Source organism: Choristoneura fumiferana, chromosome 14, assembly GCF_025370935.1.
Source record: "Choristoneura fumiferana chromosome 14, NRCan_CFum_1, whole genome shotgun sequence".
NCBI lineage: Eukaryota > Metazoa > Arthropoda > Insecta > Lepidoptera > Tortricidae > Choristoneura > Choristoneura fumiferana.
Window position 1 is genome coordinate 2372267 of NC_133485.1, and position 25865 is coordinate 2398131.

General features: G+C 38.8%; 2 protein-coding genes across 2 annotated transcripts; both read left to right on the plus strand.

The window, feature by feature from the left end:
• The first annotated feature begins 2882 nt into the window (after nt 1–2882).
• LOC141434707 (peptidylprolyl isomerase domain and WD repeat-containing protein 1-like) lies at nt 2883–12888 on the plus strand. The gene is made up of 6 exons (XM_074097140.1): nt 2883–3026; nt 4063–4255; nt 4623–4857; nt 5824–6012; nt 7775–7926; nt 8908–12888. Exons 1-6 carry the CDS (start codon nt 3010–3012, stop codon nt 9049–9051), a joined length of 930 nt encoding a protein of 309 aa, XP_073953241.1. The 5' UTR covers nt 2883–3009; the 3' UTR covers nt 9052–12888.
• A 6956-nt stretch (nt 12889–19844) lies between these two features.
• Nucleotides 19845–22289, plus strand: LOC141434708 (transcription factor Jun-like). The gene has a single exon (XM_074097141.1). It carries the CDS (start codon nt 19959–19961, stop codon nt 20676–20678), a length of 720 nt encoding a protein of 239 aa, XP_073953242.1. The 5' UTR covers nt 19845–19958; the 3' UTR covers nt 20679–22289.
• Nucleotides 22290–25865: the final 3576 nt, after the last annotated feature.

The window sequence follows — 25865 nt, forward strand, 5'->3', positions numbered from 1 at the left end:
ACAATAGAATTATTCTTACAAGTTGCGCCCGCAGCTTTAAGGTTTAATCACTGTTTTCCTGGCGCTTGGCATCTGCGGAATTGCAAATTGTACCAGGAATTACAGTAAGTTTAAATTTCAATATTTAAGTTTGAGTCACTGTTTTTTTTAGTAAAGTGTAAATGTCATCATATTGAAAAAATCAATATCAACTAAAATTTAACCTTGGTTGTAGGAGTTCTTGCAAATTTCAATATACTTCCCGGAGTCGATGTTTACTGTTCGTAAGGCGCACCTCCTATCATTATCCTTTTCGTTATCGGACGGAATACGCAAGTGGTACCTTTGTTAAAAAAAGTACATTAAAAGTTTATGACATAATTTTAATTTGAATATTGCAAGTTGTTATCGAGTGGCTGTTTCGTTTTAAAAAATCAAAAATTAAAAAATCTTTTATTTCAAACAAGTCAATTTAATTTAACCTTGATGTAATGTTCATAAATTTCACTAAAAAATTAATTATCTATTGTGAGGTCCGAGTTTTTTTTTAAAGTAGTGACGAAATTCAAGTTCCGATACCATCTTTTGGACTTCAGTCCCCATTCATAACATCTGCCTGGAGAGAGTTCTCTCTATTGCAGCCTCACCCCTCACATCTTCGTCATTTTGTCAGATCAGAGAAAGGCAGCAATAGAATCCACGTGTTCGACGGCACACAAGCCTCCGGGACCTCACTTCACACATTCGAGACTCTCCACCAAAGCACAGTATCAACCATCAAATACAACCCAGTCTACGAAACAGCGGTGTCTGTGGACAAGGCGGGCATCGTGGAATACTGGACTGGGCCGAAGCATGAATACAAGTTCCCGAAGAATGTGGACTTTAGATCGAAGCTCGATACTGATTTGTTCGATTTCGTGAAGAATAAGACTTATCCGACGTCGCTTGCTTTCTCGCCTGACGGAAAAAAGATGGCGTCCATCAGCTTGGATAGAAAGGTATTTGATTCTTTATGATTTTTGTATTAGTTACAGGATAGTTGGAACGATTAAGCAATAAATTCAAAGGGAATTATAGCGGGCAGATATTTGTATGAAAAATACCAATGTTCGCTCTCAAGCCTTAGACCAGTGGTTCCTAACCTTTTTAGGGTTCCGGAGCCAAAATGACAAAAACGGAACCCTTATAGTTTCGCCATGTCTGTCTGTCTGTCGGTCTGTCTGTCTGTCTGTCTGTCTGTCCGTCCGTCCGCGGCTTTGCTCAGAGACTATCAATGCTAGAAAGCTGTAATTTTGCACGGATATATATGTAAACTATGCCGACAAAATGGTAGAATAAAAAATTCTAAAAACATTTTTTTAGGGTACCTCCCATAGACGTAAAGTGGGGGTGATTTTTTTTCTCATCCAGCCCTATAGTGTGGGGTATCGTCGGATAGGTCTTTTAAAACCATTAGGGGTTTGCTAAGACGATTTTGCGATTCAGTGATTTGTTAGCGAAATATTCAACTTTATGCAAATTTTCATGAAAATCGAGCGTCCCCCCCCTCTAAAATCTAAACTGGTGGGTGGAAAAAATTCAGGATGGTAGTAAGTATATTAAACTTTCAAGGAAAACTATAACGGCTAAGTTTTTTTGAGAATTATTAGTAGTTTAAGAGTAAATAGCAGCCTAAGGTATAAAATATACCTAAACTTGGAAGATTCCGTATACGAAATCCTTATATTACTTAATTTTTTCGTAATGGCTACGGAACCCTATTTTGGGCGTGTACGACACGCTCTTGGCCGATTTTTAAAATTGTTACCCACATGTCTTTCTGGGAAAACTGGATCCCCCTCCTTAATATTTAATAAATAGATACAACGCAAACAAATAAACATATTGTTATGATGATGATGATGATGATGTGATCCTGTTATCCCTCACTAGGGACATAGGCTTTAGAACATATTTTATGAATCACAAAAATACTTTGAACAACCAGCTTACAATGTTTTATTTTTTAAATGGATAAGTAAAAATAACAGCTAGAAAGAGATGCCACGTGCAGCAGGTACTTACTGAGCGGCGATCTATTATTTTTGATTTGAACTGCTTAGCTAGGTATTTAATTATATTAGGTCTTCATTATTAGGTTCTTTAATACCCCCAGATATTATCTGATTTAACCCTGCAGGAGTAATTACCCCTAGGTTCGGAACCACTGCCTTAGAGTTTCTCAAACTTATGGCTCCACGTACCTGTTAAGTTTCTTAGACGACATTAACCCCTAACTCCCGTAATAAAACGGTGTTGGAGAAAGTTTTTTTTTAATTTCAATCATGATAATGATTCAATAAAGGTCAAATATAGGTAAATCGTCTTGCATCGAAAATACAAACTGAAAAAACAACAACAAATTACAATAAGTAACAAATTTGGAGTTGAAATAAAAATACAAAAAGACTCCAAAAACAATCTTAATCATCGCCAGTCTTGCATCCACCATCACGTAAACCTGTCGCGATACGTCGAATATGCGAACCCCTCGGGTCGCGTACCCCACTTTGAGCAACCCTGCCTTAGACGATTAAACCCGAATCCCGATTGTCTTGCCGAAATTAAAACTGAACCAATAATCTAATTCAACGCCGAAACTCGCCGATACCGAATGGTCGGTCGGACACAAAATAAATACATACAATGATTCGATCTTTACAATTTGGTATTTATATAAATTGAATTGTTATAAATATGATTTGCGTTTAAATTAATCCTCGATAGATAGACAACATAAAACTTTTTGTAGTAGCGTGTCTAAAGTGGCAGGCTGAAAAAGGATTGACGTTAATGTACGCTGCTTCATGAAAACTATGTCAATTATTAGTGCACATACCCTATACTATATTCCCGTGTGGTGTTTGTTTATGTTGGCTGTAATAGGTGCGTGTGTTCCATTTCGTGTCAGGCCGCTTGCAGAAGGTGGTCGACGAGGGACTGGCGCGCTTCCAGGACCTGCAGCATCAGCACCAGCAGCTGCCCAACATGGAGTTTGGACGCAGGTCAGCTCTGTTCCATTAGGGGGCGCTCGCGCTCGCGCTCGTTAGTTACGAGAGGTGATGTTGCCGGTTTTGGACCTCCGATCCTCTCTTGGTGAAAGAAAGAAAGAAAATAGTTTATTTATAACAGCAGTGACACATTACACAGGTTAGAAAAAATACATAAGTAGTGTTGCCGTTATGAAAAGGTCCCGGGCCAGCATATCGCTGGTTGAAAACCAGCAATGGTCTTCCGACATGGTGAGATCAGAGATTTCACGAAATCTCACGCCAGATTGTGCAAAATGTGTATTTTGAGTAGCACAGTTACTTTGTGGCGTTTGCATAAAAAATATAAATATTATTGTGTAAAAATTAAACACAGTTTAAAGGATTATTAATGACTAATGCTTACCCGCGGCTTCGCACACGTAAATCATTAGGTCCAGTAGCTGAATTGATATTCCAGGATATTTAAAAATTACCGTGGGAAATCCCGAAAATTAAATCGTTTTTTTCATTGATGTTACATTAAAAACAATCATGGTCAAATTTCATGACTCGTTAAGTCCAGCGGTTATTAGTTCGAGATTTTATTCCTATCCCGTGAGAACATCGGGATAAAATGTAGCCTATGTGTTATTCCAGACGTCCAGCTACCTACATGCCAAATTTCATGACTCTAAGCTCAGCGGTTTTTATTTAGAGATTTTATACCTATCCCGGGGAATATCGGGATATAAAGTATCCTATGTTTTAATCCAGGTTATAAACTAACTTTTTGCCAAATTTCATCCAAATCCGTCCAGCCGTTTCAGCGTGAAGAAGTAACAAACATGTCCAAATTGTCTCAAAACACAGACATTCATTGCCCCGTAACGCATAATTGCCATAATTAATTTCAGGTAATGTAAAATATTCTATTATAAATAAACCCGCGTAGCTCACAAAAAACTATGAGATTTGTCATTTCGGAGACCTCACGCTACACTAGCGCCTCTAGCCCTCATTGGTGTAAAGTATCCGGTGATATTTATTATTATTTTATACATATCCCCAGAATGGCGACTGAGCGCGACCTAGAGAAATCAGACGCGGTGCACTATGCGAACATAATATTCGACGCGAGCGGCCACTTCGTGCTGTACGCGACCATGCTCGGCGTCAAAATAGTCAATCTCGTGACCAACCGCTGCGCCAGCATGCTAGGCAAGCCTGAAAACTTGCGACCATTACATCTAGCGCTCTTCCAGGTCAGTGCGTACGAGTATTAATGACTTGTTTCATAATATTTCACGCGACCGGCCACTTCGTGCTGTATCTTGCATTCAAAGCCCCATGGTCAAAAGCATCCTGTATACAGCACGTTACGACATTGGACCTCCGCGAGGTAACACCAATTTTATGGTATAAATTCGGGTTTTGCTCCGCGTACCTTGATTTTAGAGAAGCTAGATATTTGGGCACAGCTGCATGCGCGATGATCACGAGACGACTCATGCCTTCATGGTTTGCGAAATAGCAAGATGAGGTTATTAAATTTAAATTGAAATTGAACCTCATTCAAAGTAACGCCAAATTCAATAAATTAGATACATAAAAGCCGTGCTAACTTTCTAGGGCCGAACGAACCAGTCCAAAGTGGCCACCACCCTCGAAATGGAAGGCTCGGAGAACCCAACCCTGCTTAGCATTAAGACTGACCCCACGCTGTTCTGCACGGCGTACAAGAAGAACCGGTTCTATATGTTCTCCCGCCGCAGCCCTGATGACATCAAGAGCCCTGACGCCGACCGGGACATCTTCAACGAGAAACCTTCGAAGGAGGATATTATATCGGCTACGGAGGGACAAGGTCAGTGTTCACGCATCACCAAAAAACAGGCTCAGGATGACTTCGTCCACAGTCCCTTTTTGTCATTTTCTTAAATCTTCTATAGTGCCATGTCGTCAGCCTACAATTCCTAAATCGTCACCTTCCTAAGTCGTCCGCTTTCTGATATCGTCAAATATCCCACTTTGTCCACATATCTGCATTCCTATTTTGACCACAGTGCCAACTCGTCCACAATCTTTTATCGACCACAGTGCTACTTAGTCCATAGTAGTAAAAAATCAGACTGGGTGCCTGTGAGCTGTTGAGGCGTAAATATTGCGCGGTAGATCATGAGTTTTTGAATGATAAGAAAACTAGATTCTTTCTGTCGCGTAACACGTTACATTTTTAAAATATGTAATGCAAAGATGATAGTTAACACCGTGCGCGTTCTGGCCAACCTAACTTGAGCCGCCCTTTCCCCCCCTCATCGATATTCACGAGTGCAGAAAAGTAACTCGATGCCCACCTTTACAATAATACACTCAATAGAGAAAAAATATATACATTAAGATAATCTAATCACCTATAGTTATACTAGCTTTTACCCGCGGCTTCGGTTATCGCGCGCTGTTCCCTCGGGAACTGTGCATTTTCCGGGATAAAAGTAGCCTATCGACGGTTAAGAACCACGTCTATCTACCATTTTTTAGCATGATAGGTGTTATTGATTCTTAACCGTCGCTATGTCACTCTCTGGCCTACTACTATCTCTATGCCAAAAATCACGTCGAGCCGTCGCTCCGTTTCGACGTGAAAGACGGACAAACACACAGTCATACAAACACAAACATTCGCATTTATAATATTAGTATGGATAAATGTGTGCCGTCTCTGTTTGTTTTGTTGGAATGGATGGAGATGGCATCACATTTTATCCGTCAAATAAAACTAATCAATGGATGGTGAAACAGCCCCTAAACGTCCTCTCTCTCTCCCCCGCAGGCGTCCAGCGGATATACGAGCAGGCGATCCTCCACACGTCCCTCGGTGACGTCCACATCCGGCTGTTCGGCAAGGACACGCCGCGCTCGGCCGAGAACTTCTGCGTACACGCACGTAATGGCTACTACAACGGACACATCTTCCATCGGGTGATCAAGGGGTTCATGGTGCAGACTGGGGACCCCACAGGTTGGTATTGGTACTGGTAACGATAGTAATACAGGGTGCCACATTTAGACCGGCCAGCATGGGAAAGAAAGATAATAATTTATTTATAACAGCAATGTCACATTAAGGTTAGGAAAAATAACAAGAAAAAGTGTTGCCGCTATAAAAAGGTCCCGGCTCAGCATATCGCTGGTTGAAAACCAGCACTGGTCTTCCGCCGGGCCACAGAAGAGTGAAATTACGGAAAGTCACACAAAACAAATCAAATACAAAAATAGCTACGAGACTAAAATATAAGTTGGCTGTATAGCCCACATTATCATGGCAACAGTACATGTAATGAAAAAGATAAGAATAATTCTGAAACTATAACCCCCTGTTTCCACCATCCATTGATTAACTTTATCTGTCGGATAAATGTGATGCTGTCTCTGTTTGTTTTGTTCGAATAGACAGAGATGGCATCAAAAAAAAAACAATGGGTGGTGAAACAGCCCGGTGCTGCGTAAGCTCGGTGACGTCCGGCAGCCGGCCAGCGACCGGCCTGGCACGACGACGACGCTCGAAAGACGCTAATGTGGGGGGTGTCTTAAAGCTTTGGTTTTAGGATCAGCGGTGCCGTCATATAGCGGCCGTAATTGACACCTCTCCTCCTTCTCCTCCTCCTAGAGAGCGGTGATTGAAACCGCGCCATTTTGTTTAAATAGACAACATTCTAGTGACGTTATTCACCACTTTATTGCGGCCGCTTTATGACGGCACCACCCACCTAGGAAACCAAAGCTTAAGCGACAGGAAACTGAAACGCTAGTAGAACCCACCTGATAAGTAAAAGGACCTTCGGGTAGGGCTGATGATGATTGCTGTATTGAAGGCTGTATATTGTTAAGCTTATGGTAATTTGAGCTGAAATGTATATTTCAGTTTTTTTAATTTATTTATGACGGTGGAAGCATTCTTCACTTCCACTGAACGTAGATAATATATAGTTACATATTATGTTTAGTTTTAGTTTTGTAACCAAGCGACCCCATACATCCCTGTATTGTTATTGCTCTTTTCATGTTTTATTTTAAATTGTATTCTGTAGTTTTTAAGTACCTATTATGTATGTATGTATGTAAACTCTTTATTGCACATAAAAATAAAAATACAAATACACAGAGAGGAGAACAAAGGCGAGCTAAAAAGGGATCTCTTCCAGCTAACCTTACTAGACTTATATTTGTAACTAGAGTTAACCCGCGGCTTCGCACGCGTTAACTATTCGATCAGGTGGTTACAATTTAAATTTCGGGATTTTACAGAGTTCCCGCGAGAATTCCCAAAATTTATATCGTGGTCTCCGTTGACGTTGTACTAAGAACAAACCAAACTGTCCAAAATTTAATGACTCTAAACCCAGCGGTTAAAATTTAAAGTTTTTATCCCTATCCCGTGGGAATACCGGGATAAAAAGTAGCCTATGTGTTATTCCAGATTTCCAGCTACCTACATACCAAATTTCATGACTCTAAGCCCAACGGTTGTTATTTCGAGATTTTATCCATATTCCGTGGGAATATCGGGATAAAACACACACACGAACTTTCCCATTTATAATATAGGTAAGTACGATTATTTTATTTTGAAAAATGACTGTCTGTCAAGTTTCTTGCGGCGCATTCTTCTTGGCAATGATGGTCTTTCCGAAAGCGCTGCTAGTTTAAAAAATGACGTGTAAAAGTGCCCATTGCGGCCTATTTACTGAATAAATGATTTGAATTTGAATTGTTTGTGGCAGGCACGGGCACGGGCGGCGAGAGCATCTGGGGCGGCGAGTTCGCGGACGAGTTCCGGCCGCAGCTGAAGCACGACCGGCCTTACACCGTGAGCATGGCCAACGCCGGACCAAACACCAACGGCAGCCAGTTCTTCATCACCCTCGCGCCCACGGTACATATAAACTAGCGCTTACACCTTTGAATTGCAATTCCGAGATCTTTATTACGGGTCCGTTTCCACCTGAGATGTGCGAGGATGTATTGCGAGAAATGTGTTTTTCATGAACCAATAGAAACATGAAACTACCGTGAGACTCACTCATATTAAATATATTGACCCGGATAACTCACGTCTTAAATCGAGTTTAGCTCGACATGTTTCGGGCTAATCCGTAGCCCTTCGTCTCCGGAGCAACGCGACTCAGCGGCTGCTGCAACACGCGCACTGCGCGCCGCCGCTCTGCTCGCGCGACTACCCGACGAAACTGACACCGGCACACAACTACCCGCGTTTTCATCATCATTACAACTGTCAAATGTAGGGTAGCACACAACACTAACAACATCGCTCTGTAGAGGTACGTTCACACACACCGATGACGCAGCACGAGTATAAGACGATTTAAGACGTGAGTTATCCGGGTCAATATATTTAATATAACCAATAGAAACACTTCATTTACCCAGCCTCGCTCCGCTCAGCTGTTTCCACCAGAGATGTGCTGTGCGAGGATAGGTAAATTAAGCGTTTCTATTGGTTCATGAAAACACATTCTCTCACATTTTTGGTGAAAACGCAGACTTAAAACGTGGTCTTTAAAACGTTGCATAATTTAATAAAAATAAACAAAAGTGCCTAATTTCGTGACCCAGCGGGATATTTCGAGATTTTATCTTAATCTCCTGCATATCGATATAAAAAGTAGCGTATGTATTATCTACATTCCAAATTTAATTGAAATCCATGCAGCCATTCTAGGGACAAGAAGTAACAAACAACATCGTGGCGCTGTAATAAAACTGGGAATTTTAGTGCCAATTTATTTAAGTTTTGAATATACATCATTGAAGACACACGTTCATCTCAAGTCATTATCCGTTTGCCTGCTATACTCATCCACAAAGAAAGAATACAATAACCTGTTTTTTGCAGCCGTGGTTGGACAACAAGCACACGGTTTTCGGGCGCGTGGTACGCGGAATGGAAGTGGTCCAGAACATTGGCAGCGTCAAGACCAACCCCAAGACAGACAAGCCGTACGAAGACATACGCGTCATCTCCGTCACCGTCAAGTAAACCGCGTGCCTTATTTGAAATTTACAGCCTTATCTAACACACTGGCGATTGGCGGACGAGTTAAAAGCGAGACGAGCGCATAGCGAGTTCGTCGCTAATGCGTAACGATTTCGTCGCGAGTTGTCTCGCCTAGGGCTGGGACGCCATGCTGCACAGTCAGGGACTTCGCCGCAAGTACGCAGCGAAAACGTTGCGCGCTCGCGGCGATATAGTTACGCGTTGATGGCGAACTCGCTGCGCGCTCGCCTCGCTTTCAACTCTTCCGCAAATCGCCGGTGTGATAAGTGATAAGGCTCTTAGAGCAGGCTAGAGTTGAAGAGTGTTTTTTTAGCAGAACGTTTGCTCAACGAAATCTAAGTTTCGTAGTAAAAATGAAAATGTTATTCGCGTGCGCTGGCCGGTATTTGATTGAATCCGCATCTCTTGTTTTACTGTGACGAGCTGGTTAAAATCCAATTACATCTGTTAAAGTCACCGATCAACTTAAACTTGATCGCTTGGCGTATGGTGTCATTAACGAAACGAATCGACGTTGACGGCGCAAATTGCATTGGAAAGACGCAAGTAACAATGTACCACTTGTATTTATTCAGGTGTTTTTTTAATTAACATAAATACATAACTACAACTGTACGTAAAAATTCTGACAGCACGATAAGGGAAATTGCGTATGCAAAATTAGGGGACCGCATTCTGTGAATAGTTTTGAACTCATAAAAGCTTGCAAATTATGATTCTGAATGTTGCCATGTTTTTGTTGTCCGGTGGTCTATTTTTTTTATACCTGAACCCCTAAGGCGATCATGTAAATGGAATGAAAAAATGCTTTTAAACCATTTTAATAATTATTTTCCTGACAATATCCCATTTTTACAACTCTCTTTTTTCTTATTCAACTTGCAATGTCTGTATGTACAAATGTGCGGGTCAAATCTTGCAAGTTGAATTTGGCCAGTAGCCGGATTGGCATGAAATTTGGCAGACTTATGTAAATCTGATGACAATAAAATAATCGGATAGTGACATCCTATATATTCACTTATATATTCACATAATGCGGTCCCCTAATTTTGCATACAGAACTCCCTTCAGAACCCGCTCTAATATAGCAATAAATGGATAAAAATGCGAGCCAAGGGTCCTATAACCACAAAACAGATAGGTACAGAAATCAATCTACATACAAAGTGCGCTCGGGCAACGCACACATAGACACTTTTCACGGACAGGATATCTCGGACCAGTTGGGATCAGTGCGAGCGCGAGTGCCATCCGCTTAAGACACACGTCTGCGATCTTTTTTGTGCAATAATGGAGAATGCGAATTTTGAATTTATTACACTTTAAAATATAATAATCGTGCATTTCGTCAATGTCGAAATCATCGCAAGATATTTTGTGTGACAAATTTGTAATATAACAATGACATTAACATTATAATATTTTAGTTATTATTAATTTATATTTCCATTCTTCCCGTTTCATTCTCAACAATAAATCCAACAACTAGATACGAGTGCCACTACCACAATAGTTTTTGTGCATAAGCCAGTTGACAACCCTAGAGCGACCGCCGAGCGTAGGTATGAAAAGTGAAGTACATACATGAGATTGACTTCTGTACTTATCTGTTTTGTGCCATAACGGGCCAACACTTTGAACAGACTGACTGACGGCTAGACTGCGTAAGCTTAGTAAAAGCCCCTCGGCACCATTTGAATATGGAACGTTAACTGAAAGTACAAATGCATCTTTCTTAGTCGTTAGACGCCTGAGGTTCGATTTACTGCAAATAAATATGTAAATCATTCTGGCAACTAACCTATCCCAGGTGTTAGGTACACCCGAGATAGGGTAGTGGTATTTAACGTATTCACTGCCACCTGACTTCCACAGGTGCCACCGACGCACATGTGCGTTAAAGATGTATGAATAATTATGACAGCGGCACTGGGCGAAGTTCCGAAAACGCATATGTGCGTCGGTGATTAATAGGTTAGAAGTAACCTATAGGACTATGAAATTAATATGAATGTGTAGTTGTGTGGTGATAAAACGCTGATGATAGCGTGCCCTCGAGTTTTGTAGTTCAATCTTTTTTAACGCCATTTCAATTATCATCAAAATTAGAACTTTAGCAAAATATAATTAGTTTCTTAGATTTAGAATATACTACCGCAATAAATTGGTGATGCAAAATAAATGGCGTTATCATACTATATGTTTGGATGAGATACAGAGAAAGCCGCCCATTTGCGTGCAGGCCACTCTGTTACGTTTTACATGAGGGCCCGTGTCGTCACTGCTTAGTAAAAAGCGTACGTAGGTGTGACGTCACGCGGAATTTTAAATGGGCATAATATATTTTTGTATAATTTACAAAAGAAAAAATACATTTCAGATATTTATTGAAAATGTAACTGACGGACAAATTAAATTTTTTAGGAATCTAGCCTAATGGTGCTCCCACTTTGGCTGTTATGTCTTATATAACGTTATAAAACATTTGTTTTATAACTTTGTACAGCAAATTGTGACAAAAGTTATAAAGTGTTAGACAATTTTATCGTGTTTTATATGTTCTTTTATCTAATATATAAAATTCTCGTGTCACAATGTTTGTGACCAAACTCTTCCGAAACGGCTCGACCGATTTTTATGTTTTATTTTTTGTGTATATTCGGTAGGTCTGAGAATAGGACGTAATCTTTTTTTCATACTTCAACGCGGACGGAGTCGCGGGCAATAGCTAGTCCTACTTCCTACTAATATTATAAATGTGAAAGTTTGTGAGTGAGTGAGTGAGTTTGTGAGTGAGTGAATATGTTTGTTACTTCTTCACGCTGAAACGGCTGAACGGATTTGGTTGAAATTTGGCAAAAAGTTACTTTATAACCTGGATTAAAACATAGGATACTTTTTATCCCGATATTCCGACGGGATAGGGATAAAATCTCGAACTAATAACCGCTGGGCTTAGAGTCATGAAATTTGCTATGTAGATAGCTGGAATAACACATAAGCTACTTTTTATCCCGATATTCCCACGGGATAGGGATAAAATATTGAAATAACAACCGCTGGGCTTAGAGTCATGAAATTTGGCATGGTTGTTATAATATAACGTCAATGAAAACCACGATGTAATTTTAGGGAATTCCCACGAGAATTTAATAAAATCCCGGAATTTAAATTAAACTGCTGTATCTAATGATTTACGCGTGCGCAGCCGCGGGTAATATATAAAATTATTGTGTCATAGTGTTTGTGACCAAACTCCTCCGAAACGGCTTGACCGATTTTTATGAAATTTACTATGTATACTCTGTAGGTCTGAGAATAGGACGTATACTATTTTTCATACCTCTACGCGGACAGAGTCGTGGGCAACAGCTAGTAACGTTATATAACTATATAACCGCCAATGTGGGAGCACCATAATACAATGTATGATTTATAACTGACATGTAAATATCCATTATACTAATATGTAAAGAAATGGTGTAACCGGAAAAGCAATTAAGTTCTTCTGTGAGAGCTTTACGGTTTTCTTATATATATTTTTTTAATCTGAGGTGCTACTACGAAATTCGAAAATCAAAATTCGTATCGTACCATCCCTCTCACTCTCGTATTAAATGATATAAGTATCAGCGGGACGGCACGACACGAACTTCGATTTTCGAATTTCGTAGTAGCCCTTCTGCTCGGATCGGGATGAAGCAATGGCACTCAGCCATTGGTCTTTGGCGTAGAAAAGGTTAGTAGGTATATTTATAGCGAAACTGAAACTAAAAGAGGCCGTGAATTGGACTAATTATAAGAGATAATCTTATAGATTTTTTTTCCGTGTTACCACAAAAACTTGGAAGATCCTTGAACATGTTTTTAACACATCGTATGTACCTCTAGATCTAGAACAACAACAACGTCCTAATTGCATTTCAAAGATCGATCGTAATAGTAGATTATTGTCGTGGCCTGGAAGTAGGCAATTGCTGGCTGAGTATGAGTATTAAACGGACGAGCTTGCGAGTCCGTTTAACTAATACGAAGCCAGCAATTGCTATTCCAGCCGAGACTAATATAAAGCTTTTCTCAAAAATGGTGAATAATTCTGAAATGGAATAAACTTTTTCTCAAAATATATTGTAAAATTTAATTTTATTTCAATATTATTCTTATGCTTTCCCGCCTTTTTTCATTAAAATAAACTGAAGGTGTATTTTTCCACCGAAAACACCACAAGCTATTTCAGACCCAATAGAAAAAGTCCGGAGTTCCAACAAAATATTACGGTCATTAGACTTGGATGTCTACGACTTGTGCCAATTTCCATGGCCAACTTTAAAAAAAAAATGTGACTGATTGCAGGCGCGCTAATTCATTATTGTCGAGCTAGCGCGCCTGCAATCTTTTAACTTTTTAATTTTTCGCTGACCATAAACTATGCACTTCACCTTCTGATATGTAAAGAATAATGACAACTTTTACGGTCATTTTTGAGAAAAAGAAGTTTTTTTACATTTATCCCGTAAAGGTGAAAATTTACATCTACATCACTGTCATATTAGAGCTACGACTGAAGCATGTCAGTTCATAAAATACCGTCAGTTTAGGCATGTCTAAAATGTTGTTAAGTTTCCTGTGTAAGGCCTTAATGTAGGGTTTCTTTAACTTTTTGCAGTCACGGACCATTTTCACAATTTAAACTATTTCACGGGCCCCGGGATATGTTCACAGACTGATCTGGTTGCAACCCCCCAAATAAAACCCTCGACCTTAATGTGCTTGTCATGAAACCCGTGCTCGGTAAAAGAGGCAGTGCCCGTACTGATGGCGCAGCGCGCGCTCTTGCAGTAGGACTACACGGACCACATGCACACGCACGTTGCGGCGCATGCCGAGGGAGGGGGAGGTAGAGGGCAACGTTGCCAAGAGCACAGCCTAAGGTATCGCCAATATTTGGAAGAATTAAATTTTTTCTTTTACAAATATAAAATTTTACTTGCAAATGTGATGAAAAACATTGTATGTCGCACGGGCGGTACTAGAATTACGAACATCGACTCATTAAAGCCCTCAGTCTTCGACTTCGGGCTTCTAATAGACTCTCGTTCGTAATTCCTTATTTACCGCCCTTAAGACACAATGTACTAATACAAACGGCGGGACAACGGAAAAATTAACTGCATAGTTACAAATATTCAACGCAATTGTGACTTGACTATTTTGCATAGCTTGACTGCACTAATTCGCTAGAACTGACATATTGTGCTAAACATAAGTAATGTATACCTTTTTAACAAATGTCTTCAGTATTTATGGTAATGCGGTTATTGTCCAAGCCAAGTACAGTATAGTACAATATGTAATATATATGCTAAATAGCATAAACCATTTGAATAAGGAAGTTGTTTTTAATATAATTTTATATTACCTTTACCTATTATAATGTGAGAACGTATTGTGAGTAGTAAATAAGTGAATAAAATAATGTCAATTTAATGACAAACGCAGTTTTTTATTTATACAATACAATACAATGACTCTTGACAATGTTATCATATTAAAAAATTCAATTGTAATTTAATTTGACGACCGGATGGCCAAGTGGTTAGAGAACCTGACCACGAATCTTGAGGTCCCGGGTTCGATTCCCGGCCGGGGCAGATATTTGTATGAATAATACGAATGTTTGTTCTCGGGTCTTGGATGTTTATATGTATTTAAGTATGTATATCTATATTAGTATGCTTATCCGTTGCCTAGTATCCATAGTACAAGCTTTGCTTAGTTTGGGACTAGGTCAATTGGTGTTAAGTGTCCCTCGATATTTATTTATTTAAAAGCAGTAGGTGCAGAAAACAGGTACAGTCCAACAAACTGATTTATGTACCAGGGTCCACCTTTTTGATCAATTTCAATTTCACTGATTTTCTTAACAAAAGTATGGAATGTCAACATGACAGTAGTACAAGGGTCCACCCTGGTACACGATTTAGTTTTTTCTAGTGCACATTGAGAAAGTTTTCCATGGTAAGCAATAAGCAATTAACCTGTCCTCTCCCAGAGGCACAAATTTGTGCCCAAATTCCTTTGATCCTGTTATCCTGGGAGATGACAGATAAATACAATACCTACAATCTATCTATCTAATACTTTTAGACGAGCAATATATATAATCAGAATCTCTGAAACGGCTCCAACGATTTCTATGGAATTTAGTATGTGGGCAGCAGAACAGAAAGCACAGGTATGTAAAAAATTTCCAAGGTAAGCAATAGGAGTCATATTTATAGTACAGGATGACGAATATTATAGTTTGGTAAGAAATTGGAAATACTCAAAAATATCAGAACGAAGGAAGGGAAAGGAGAAATGAGGACACTAAATTTGGTACTGAAACCGCCATCTATTGATGAGTAGCATATCTATAATGTTTTAGTACTACTGTGCTATACTAGATGGCGTTATGCAGCACTTGATTGATGCAAATTATATTTCCTTATGTTGGCCAAGTGGTAAACTACTAATTTTAAGTTTGTAAATCCACCTATGGGTGGAATAAAAAGTGTCAACACGAACAAACCGTAAGAAAAGCAGAATAAACGTGATAGCGGTTCTTCGGTTACAAATTATTGAGATTAATGGATACGTTTGAAAACTCTGCCCAGGTATTTTAGCGGTGATAAGATAACTGCCGTGATAAAGGTAAGATAGATCAAAATATTACAATGAGAAAGTAGGTATCCAAATTATAGGTAGAGTCATTCACGATGATGCGTGGCGTGGTTCTTATTACAATGTTATTAATGTCTTATTTTGACAAAATCACGCGTCTTCGGGCAATAGGTAGGTATAAAACTTGGTAACGAAGATTACTGTTTTCTTTATTTTTTTAACACATTGCCCGTTGAAAGCTTCGAATATACACCTACCATTTTATTTTTGTATACATACATTACATTAATTGACGCGGTTTCGATCATACAGTAGGTAGGCATATAATGTAGCTATAGGTACTTAGTGAAAAGAAATTAAGGGCTCCTGGCATCGATTTTAAATACGAGTCCCTGGAATTTCATCGGTAAAATGAATACGTTTGCGTTTTTGTCTGAATAAAATTTAATTAAACGAAAATTATTTGTTGGACCCTATTTCCTTTTGGGTAGGTACCTGCTTAGTATATTATGTTATTTATTATTATCTATAGAAAGTATTTCATGTATGCTTATCTTCGACCTTTATCTAAGCATGAAGCATGCATTACCAGCTTAACTTTGTTATCCTTTTTGTCCCCTTTTGTACAATAAAGAGTATAAACAAACAAATTTTGCTTTGCTATTTTTTTAATTCATGCTTATTAATTTGCTATTTACCTAACATAATACCTATTATACGCATGCAATTTTAATATACCACGCGCCATATAAATCAGTTTTGATTTGACGCATTTTTGAGATACATTTTTTATGTGACTTCTTTAAGTTACTCCCGGATTGTGTTCGAATCGCGTAACGGTATAGTGCCTATTCAATTATTGGAATTATACCTTAGGCAAAGTTAGGCGGCGGTAGGAATGTGCTGTCTTTTTTTCCGCTTTATTTTCGACTTAGCACGTTACATCAAGATTACAGCAGGGCTACTACGAAACTCGAAACTCGAAGTTCGTATCGTACGTCCCTCTCGCTCTCGTATTAAATAGTATAAGTGTCAGAGGGACCGCACGACACGAACTTCGAGTTTCGAGTTTCGTAGTAGCCCTGCTGATTACCTCGCTTTTTATCGTGTGAAAGCTTTGTTTACAATTGATTCGCAGTGTAAACACCTACAATGCCATCTTATCATTTTGCTACGTATTTTAAAGACTTAGGTAAGTTAGGTATATGTATAGTTAAGTATATTAACTGCTTTGTTACATATTTATATTTCTTATTTATGTTGATTTAACCTGGTTAAAACAGCGAGTTCATGGTGAATGTAGACCACTATAGCCGAACCATCTGGAGGGATAATATAATAAATAATAATAATAAATAAATTCATTTATTTCAGGCAACTTGGCCCATAAAATAAATACCCTATGCCTATGGATGAGGCCTGTTCAACAGTGGACGTCCCACGGCTGATGTGATGATGATGATGATGTAGTAAGAGTAACATTCATTTGTAATATGTACTTGAGGGTAAAACTTGGATTACCAATACAAGCTGATTTTTATAATACGCTCGGAAATAGTTATTTAAAATTTGTGTTGATAGTGCTCTCGACTTCGGTAGTAAGTACCTAACAGCTCTATTTTTTTATGTATGTACTATGTACCTAATTAGAAATATGAATAAAAATCATTTATTCGTGACAAAGTAGCGTAGCATAACAAAAAGATACTTATTAAAAATTTAAGAAAGTTGTAAGTATGTTACGAAATAAGTTTTTAGAAGAAAAATATGCTACTATTAATACTAGAAGTATTTTATTTTCACAAGTCTATTTTAAAAAATCGACCATAAAAATAGTATAATATATATATCCGTGAAAATATATTTGAAAGTGGTGCAAATCTGTGTACCTATCTATTGCTACAAAATTAAGTACGTAGGTACCTAATCAAATAATATTTTCGACTAGGTAAGGTATGTAGGTAGTTGTCAAAATTTATTGGGTCTATAATTTATTTATTTATAACTTGTATTTATAGGGGTATGATTTCAAAAATCAGCACTCTGATAAAGATTCAGTATATTAATTTGGTAAAATTACGTAATTAATTTTCTCTTATATTGTTATGTATGATATTCGGTAGAATAGTCTTTCAAGGCCAATTAATCTTTATTAGAACAACAATAAAACCCTTTTAATAGAAGCTAAGTGGCAAAGGCTACCAAAATTGTAAAACGCTTAAATTTTGCTGCACTTTATTTTTCCTTATTATTATTAGTTGCCGGACTTTATCTCCGAGCGAGAGCGAATGGTGCTGCGTTGCTCGCTCTCGTACGCTCCCATATGACCCTGTCCCGCTTCGCCCGCAGAATATTTTTTCGTGCAACGCTACGCCCCGGCCCCGTGCGTTTCCATTGCACACTTTAAAGACGGGACGAAATTAACGCCAATATAAGAAAATTAAAGTAATTTTTTTTTTGGATGACTTCGTCACGTTGCGGTATAACTAAACTTTGTACAGTTGTGATGTGCCTTTTAAGGAATTTGGATGATAATGATTAATCAACATTGTTAACTTCATAGTGATAACAATTTAGGTACCTAATCAATGTAATGACTATTTAAGTTTCTTGATAGATAAATAAAAAATGTTATTCACAAAAATGTCATGACAATTATAGAAAAACAAACATTACAAGTCATGTGCCTATATAGATACACAAATTGAAATGTCTCAGCATAATCGCGAAAAGGCGCCAACTTAGCATGTGCTGTGACTGTGACCACAGATATAGATTACACTAGATAACGCAAACACCTCAATCTGTATGAAAACCAACCGTGTCACTTTTTTATATCTACTGTGACGTCTCAAGAGCTAATTAGCGATGTGAATTCCCTGATGTCCGCGCAAAATCGATTCAAATACCCCGCCCGCCCGCGCCGTGGGGCTCGAGTCAGTCACTAGGCATGATTAGTTAGTTAGCGGTCAGTCTTTGTATGGGGCCAACCCCGACGTTTGGTCGGGGTTCGGACACGCGAAGTAGATGCATTTGCGTAATTTAGTGTAATCTATATCTGTGGCTGTGACATTGCTACCATAGAAATTATTTCGAAACAATGTACGTATTGACCCACTCAGTCTCATACAATTTTCTACTCTAAGTAAAATATGTTTCGGTTTAAATAACAACAACAGGTTAGATACAAGTAGCGCAAACTGGATAACAACAATAACAAAACAACAACAAAACCAACCATACCAACGATACCGGATATTAAACATTGGCTTGAAGATTTTGGCTATTCTTCATGTTCCTTGCGCCTGTTTAAACACCCGCCTCGCACGAGCATCTCTCAAAGGAGGAGGGATGTTATTCCAGCACTTCGAGGCCAAATATCTAAAGCTTCCCCGAAATACTATAGCTAAAATCCCATGTCTGCACGGGCAAAGTACGAAAGCCCTGTTTATACGGCACGACTGCTAACTATCACTGTCGACCATTTGAGCTTTATGTGGAGATACTTTGTCTAGTGCATCATCATTCCTGGTAATAATTGTGATTAAATTTTATTATCACCATCATCAGTATACACCACACTTACCTATGTATGTCTTTCTCAAGAATCTTCATAGTAATCAGTTTTGTGATACATGATGATGATGATGGGATGTAAATTGGTTTTTGAAGTTAAAGTATTTTCTGGGGTTTTTTAATAAATTGTAATGCATTGATAAAGATAAGCATATCGCAGGCAATAGATAAAGAAGAAATAAAATTACTTAATAACAAATTATTGACAATTTATTTTTGTTATGTAAATTTACACCGAGCAGTAATAACATTAGTTTGATAACGATGTGTTGTGCTCGTAATTCCAAAAATAATATGGCCGTTATGATATTGCCGGCAGCAGAATGGAAAAAGAGCCAGCGTTTCTCGGTAATCGCACGAAGTCGTAAACAGCCCGCTGAGGCCTCGCGCTTCGTTACGATCCCGCTAGCCAATCAGCGACCGGCACTACAAAATATCACGACATACGCAGCCAATAGGCGTCCCGCTTTATCACGCGATATCTAAAAATAGCTTATCTGAGTCATGGAAATATAAGCAGTGTTCGGTTGTTAACAATGTTTAGAAACAAGTGGAACGTTGAACGAAGAGGACGTGCGGTGCGCAACTAAAAAGTTTTAAACTTCGCGCAGTGACTTTAGTGATATCCGGACGTTCAGTGCGTACACATGGTTCGCCACTTCGGCCACGGCATGGAGACTACTTTCTATGACGAGCAGTTTCCCTTGAGCGGTCCAGTGGAAAACCTCAAGAGAAACCTGACCCTAGACCTGGATCTCGGAAGGGGCGGAAAGAGGCCGAGGAACGGCCCTCCCTTGCTGTCCTCGCCTGACCTTCAACTTTTGAAACTGGGTTCACCGGAGTTAGAGAAGCTGATCATCCAGAACGGCATGATCACGACAGCGACGCCCACCCCCGGCGGCCAGGTGCTGTTCCCCGCCGCAACGGAGGAACAGGAAATGTACGCCCAGCCGTTCGTCGAGGCGTTACATAAACTACACCACAACGACCCGCCGGCAGTCGTCACGCGGCGAGTGTACGCGGACCTCGACCGGCCGCTCGAGCGCTTTCCCTCTCCAATCATCAAGGACGAGCCCCAGACCGTGCCCAGCGCTTCCAGCTCGCCCCCCCTCTCTCCCATCGACATGGACTCGCAGGAGAGGATCAAACTGGAGCGGAAGAGACAGAGGAATCGGGTGGCCGCGTCTAAGTGCCGGCGGCGCAAGCTCGAGCGTATTTCCAAGTTGGAAGACAAAGTGAAGCTGTTGAAGGGCGAGAATGCGGAGCTGGCACAGATGGTGGTGAAGCTGAAAGATCACGTTCACCGGCTCAAGCAGCAGGTGTTGGAGCACGCGAACGGCGGCTGCCTCATCGAGTCGCACTTCTGATCGCGCCGCCGCGCCAGCTCCTCCACATTCCATGCTAGTCGCGCCCGCTAGGACGCAGCATACAAAGCAATTTGTGATCTTAATTTTACTGTGTAATATATAGTTAAAACTCTAGTGTGTAAGGTGTTGAAGTCGTTGCGTTAACGATAGGTATGAGATTAGGTTGCCAGTGATGTGTCGAGGCGAAACCTCGAGGACGAGCTCCCGCTCTCAGTGGAACTATTATTCGAGGGATATACTTAGTGCTAACACGCCTCCGAAAGCTTAATTGCCTTGTAAGTTACAGAACAAATTGTTTTCCTTGTATCAGTATTGCGGTGCCGCGTTTAGAAAAGTATAAAAGGAAAATACGTGCAACGTCATTCGCTCGCCAGTCTGACTGAACGAGGTAAAGCGACGTTGCCAGATTTACGGCGAATTTCCCGTTTCAGCGATGTTGCCGCTCTTGCCACTGCGAGGGGATTTCCGACAGTAATTGGTTTTGTTGCGCGACGCCCGAATGTAAAATTTTCCCTTCAATAAGTTACATTGAGGTCATTGGGGTTAAACGCAACAAATGGAACACGCCTCCAAACAGGTTTAGACAGGAGTGCACGGTTGGTGCAAACGAGATAGCAAGCCGCGGTAAGGCTGGCAACGGCGCATCAAACCAAGTTACGAGCGGATGTTCTGCTAATTAAAATTCCGCCTGCGCTGCCCTCGCGGAATGGCGGCCATGTGTTCAATTTTGTTGTCGGACGCTCCGAATCATGTTATGTTACACAAGGTTAACTTTTTCATTGTGGTATACAATGTGTTTCATACATAAGTGTGACTGGATCGTTTGAACGTGTTTGATTTATAATATGCTTCATGTTTTAAGACATAATACTGTTTGGTATGTAAGACTGACTGAGTGTTAGATTTGCGCATTTGTTGTTCTTAGCTAGGTATGGTGAGAGCGTGCTTTACGCAAAAGTATATTTCCCCGACACGTTGATGTGTTTTAACTGACCCGGTGCTCTTTGGTGTAGGACGTGACTTAAGTTACGCGAGGCCGTCCGATAAGTGTGGTGATGGACGAATGCTAGAGCATTTCATAATCGAGCGACCGATTGACAATGAGAGAGTGAAAGAGATGTATGTATTTATTAGTGAGAATGTCTCCTACGTCTAGGATGAAGTAGCAATTTGCAATCTCGAGTGCCTACGCTTTGTAAACTTAAAGCCATTGTTTTAATTGTTTTTGTTACCATTAATGTGCTACGGTAAATTGTTCTGTACCATTGTCTTCTATAGGTTATTGTAAGTAATAATAATAAATACCAATTAACAAGTTGAATTGTTATAGACTTTAATGGGGGAGCTAGCTGCAAAGACTTAAAGCCTGCAAAAGATTTTCTTTTTATAAAACTATTAGTAGCTAGCATACCTTTATATTTGTATCATTTTATACAAAATCGTCAGAATGTTAACAGTAATTTGTAAGTTTATAAGAGATAAATAAAGAACAGTTATACTAAAATAATATATTTCTATGAATGTAACAAAGAATATTGTTTTATACTGAATACATTATTGTATGCTAAAATCGAAAGAAGAGAATAAAATATGAAGATTATTATACTATTATTTACAAACTTTTATTTCCAACAAAACATTCACACGGCAGCATCAAAATCGAGGGATCAATTTATTAATATTTTTCATATTCATGATCCCTAGACATTTTTGAGCAGTTTATAACCTCGCAACTACATATTTTGAAGCTCGGATACTGCCTGGAAAGCTAGTGTTGACCTTGATAGTATAGCATACAATACACAACTAGGCCTTTTTAATGCATAATCCTTTTATATAAATATTAACATGATCATACGTAACACCCAAACTACAAATCAGCATCGAAAACGAATTTTGTTTATTTATTGTTCCGATAACTAAATCCAAACAATGTATTCGATGCTAATGCTATTACCAGCACAGCGAGTGAGTGAATTATTGATATTATCATTATTTTTTTAACAAACAATAAATTTCATCCAATGTCACTGAAGAAATAATTCTGGGATAAAATAAGAAGTTACTACGCAATTTATTTAGTGCTTGTCACATCAAATTAAAAGAGGGTTCTTTATCAGAGATTGCCCGTCCACTTAAAAAATTCGAACGTGAGTTAACAAAATACCTTATGAAACGGTGCCAAAAGAATTTCTTAACGAGTCGGATATCCGAATTCCCGAAGATTTAGATGTTTTTAAAAAATATTGACCAACTCACGAAATAGGTCAGCCAAGAAGGAAACTGCGCGGCTGGCCACGGCAACCGCTCCTACCTACGCATTGTTCTCTTTTAAACATCGCAGTATTTACTAACAAACCAATGTTTATCCAAAGTATATCGATGTAAACCCGTCGTCCACTGTTATATAAACACTTATTTTCATAACATAACATTCGAAGTTTTTGTTTGACGAAAATTAATCGATACAGATTGATGAAAAGCCAACGGAGGGTTCGTTTATAAGACGTCGTTAAATGAGTTGTTAAGACAGGTTGACAATATTGGATGGGTTCCAAGGAAATCTCAGTGTGCGGTCGAGTGTCCCCGGGCGGGCGTCCTGGCTGACTCACGTGGGTAAAAAATACGCTAAATCTACAACGACAATGGCAAAATACAAAGACAGAATTATCGTGTGAATATTCGTGAAAAAAAAACCTTTATGCTCCCTTTGTTTCTGGTTTACAATAGGCGCACGCTCGAGTAACTTCCATCCATTACCTTTGTCGTTTTTAATGAGTATTTTCACGGCGCTGATTTCGACGATCCATTAAAGAATTGATAGTTTCAAGTACCTTTACTTTATCAGTGAATTTTTTCAAATTTTTGTTATCAACCATGAGGCATATCACGATTTTAATGATATCGCAGAGGAATTCTTTTATCATTTTTATTATTAAATTTTCCACCTGCCTGAATGAAGTGTACACATACATACATTGTTCAATATCGATTTAATGTGATTTTTTTTCAAACTTCTCAATAGGCAAGCTTACTATAAATATCACAATAATAAATTATTAAATTATTCACACACAAGGGACAAGATGACAAAAATAAAGATCATTGCATCAAGGGAGACGAAGTTAAAAAATCACCAGTCTCATGTAGTCAGAACATTATTTTCTTTGCAGACCCCATCATTATAATATCGACGCTCTTATCGACTGGCTCCCCTCCAACGCCGCACGTGCCGTCGACGATAAATAAATCACGCAGATTCATTGCACTATTGTGCTGTGAGCGTTGCCCCAGTATATAATGAGGGCTATCGCGAATGAATTCGCCACTAGAGGCGCTAGTGTAGCGTGAGGTCTCCGAAATGTCAAATCTCATAGTTTTTGGATGAGCTACGCGGGTTTATTTATAATTAGAATAATTTAGTGAATATTTTGCAATATCTGAAAATTAATTATGGCAAATATGCGTTCCGGGCAATGAATGTCTGTGTTTGAGACAGTTTTGTCTTTCGAAAACCTTTGTCCTCCTTTTTTCCGATCAAAACAGGGACTATGCAACACTGTGGCATGCTCGATATTTTTATGGTACGGTTTTAAGGTGTATTAAATATGATTTTAATCTAAACTTTGTTTTCACGGCCGTAATAACAGACTTTGAAAGCCATAATTAAAAACCTCACGCAACAGTGCGCCATCTAGTGAGACAAAAAACGATAGCCCTCATTAGATTATGTAACTGCTTTAAAAATAATTTTAGGAATCTAAAACCGTGTATAATTATGCCGGAGCAAATTATTATTTTGTGATATAATTTTTGGAACCCAAAACCATGTATAACATGCCGTGAGCAAATAATTATTTTGTGATATAGTTTTAGGCAGTAAAGCGTATCATTCTTATTGTTTCCATAGCGATAGTGATCATGCTTTCCCATTTCCTATTTACTTACTGTTAAATATATTAACCGACATGCTTAATTTTCGAGATGAACTCGTGGCAATGAATTACATACTTGGATAGTGAATTCAATTAGCAATATTTTGGGAGATAATTTTGATTACAGCGAAGGTGTGCTTTCTTCTAATCAACAAAGGGATGAATATGCTAACACGTCAGGCGATAATAGTTACTTCCATTTGGTACAATATGATTGATTACGTTCCTACCTACTTATGTGTCACGCTAATCTCGTTATCTTTAAGAAATGTATTAATGTAGGTATGTATCTGATTCTAACAAGACATCATAGATATTTATTCCCTTGTACTTAATAAATGGGAAAATTCTAATGGTTTATCTTGATTATAGTTAATACAATGAGATTGCTTAAGAGTACATAATTATAAAAGTTAAGCAGTAAATTTTATAAGAAACAAAGGTGCTTTATACTAAAAAACACACTTAATAATCGCAATAAAATACACAAATTACTACTTAATTGACACGTAGGTAATTATTTAACACTTTAGATAGTTCTTTCGCAGTTGACGCAGTTGTTTCGCATGCTAGGTACCCCACCACAACATAGTACTTGTACCCCTTGTAGGTATATGTATGCACCTACCTATTAGATTGAAAGTTACAAACTTAAATATTTAATATTTAATTTATTACTTATTTTATTTTACTACTTACATACATATTATGATATAATTTTAATTTATTGTGGTTACATACATTTCAGACAGGGACGTAAGTAGCACACCTGTCCTGGATTTAATTAATTATGTAAATATCATCAATAACGTAACACGACATGTACATAAATGACGTACGTCAAACATGCCAAACGCTAAAAGTGTGCAATGGAAACATGCGAAAAGTTTTGTTGTGTTTTGATTGAATTATCTTTTCCAGCATTGTAATTTCGAAAGAAAACCCTGCGTTTATACGTTCGCAAAATAATCTAATTAAAATATCAATAGCTTATTATTTGGATAAGGGGGCGTCCATAAATTACGTGAGACATTTTTTAGGATTATTTGACTCCCCCGCCCTCCCTGGTGAGATTTCGTAAGATATTCCTTAACTCCCTCCCCCCTCCTCAAATCTCACGTGAGATTCTTTGAAATGTGTTGGCTGTAAACCCGTCGGATTTAAAAAAAAATACAATAAAAATAATTTGTTCTATTAATTTTATTTACGATTTGTGATTTGAGAATATTGCCGTAGGGAGTTTAAAATCACT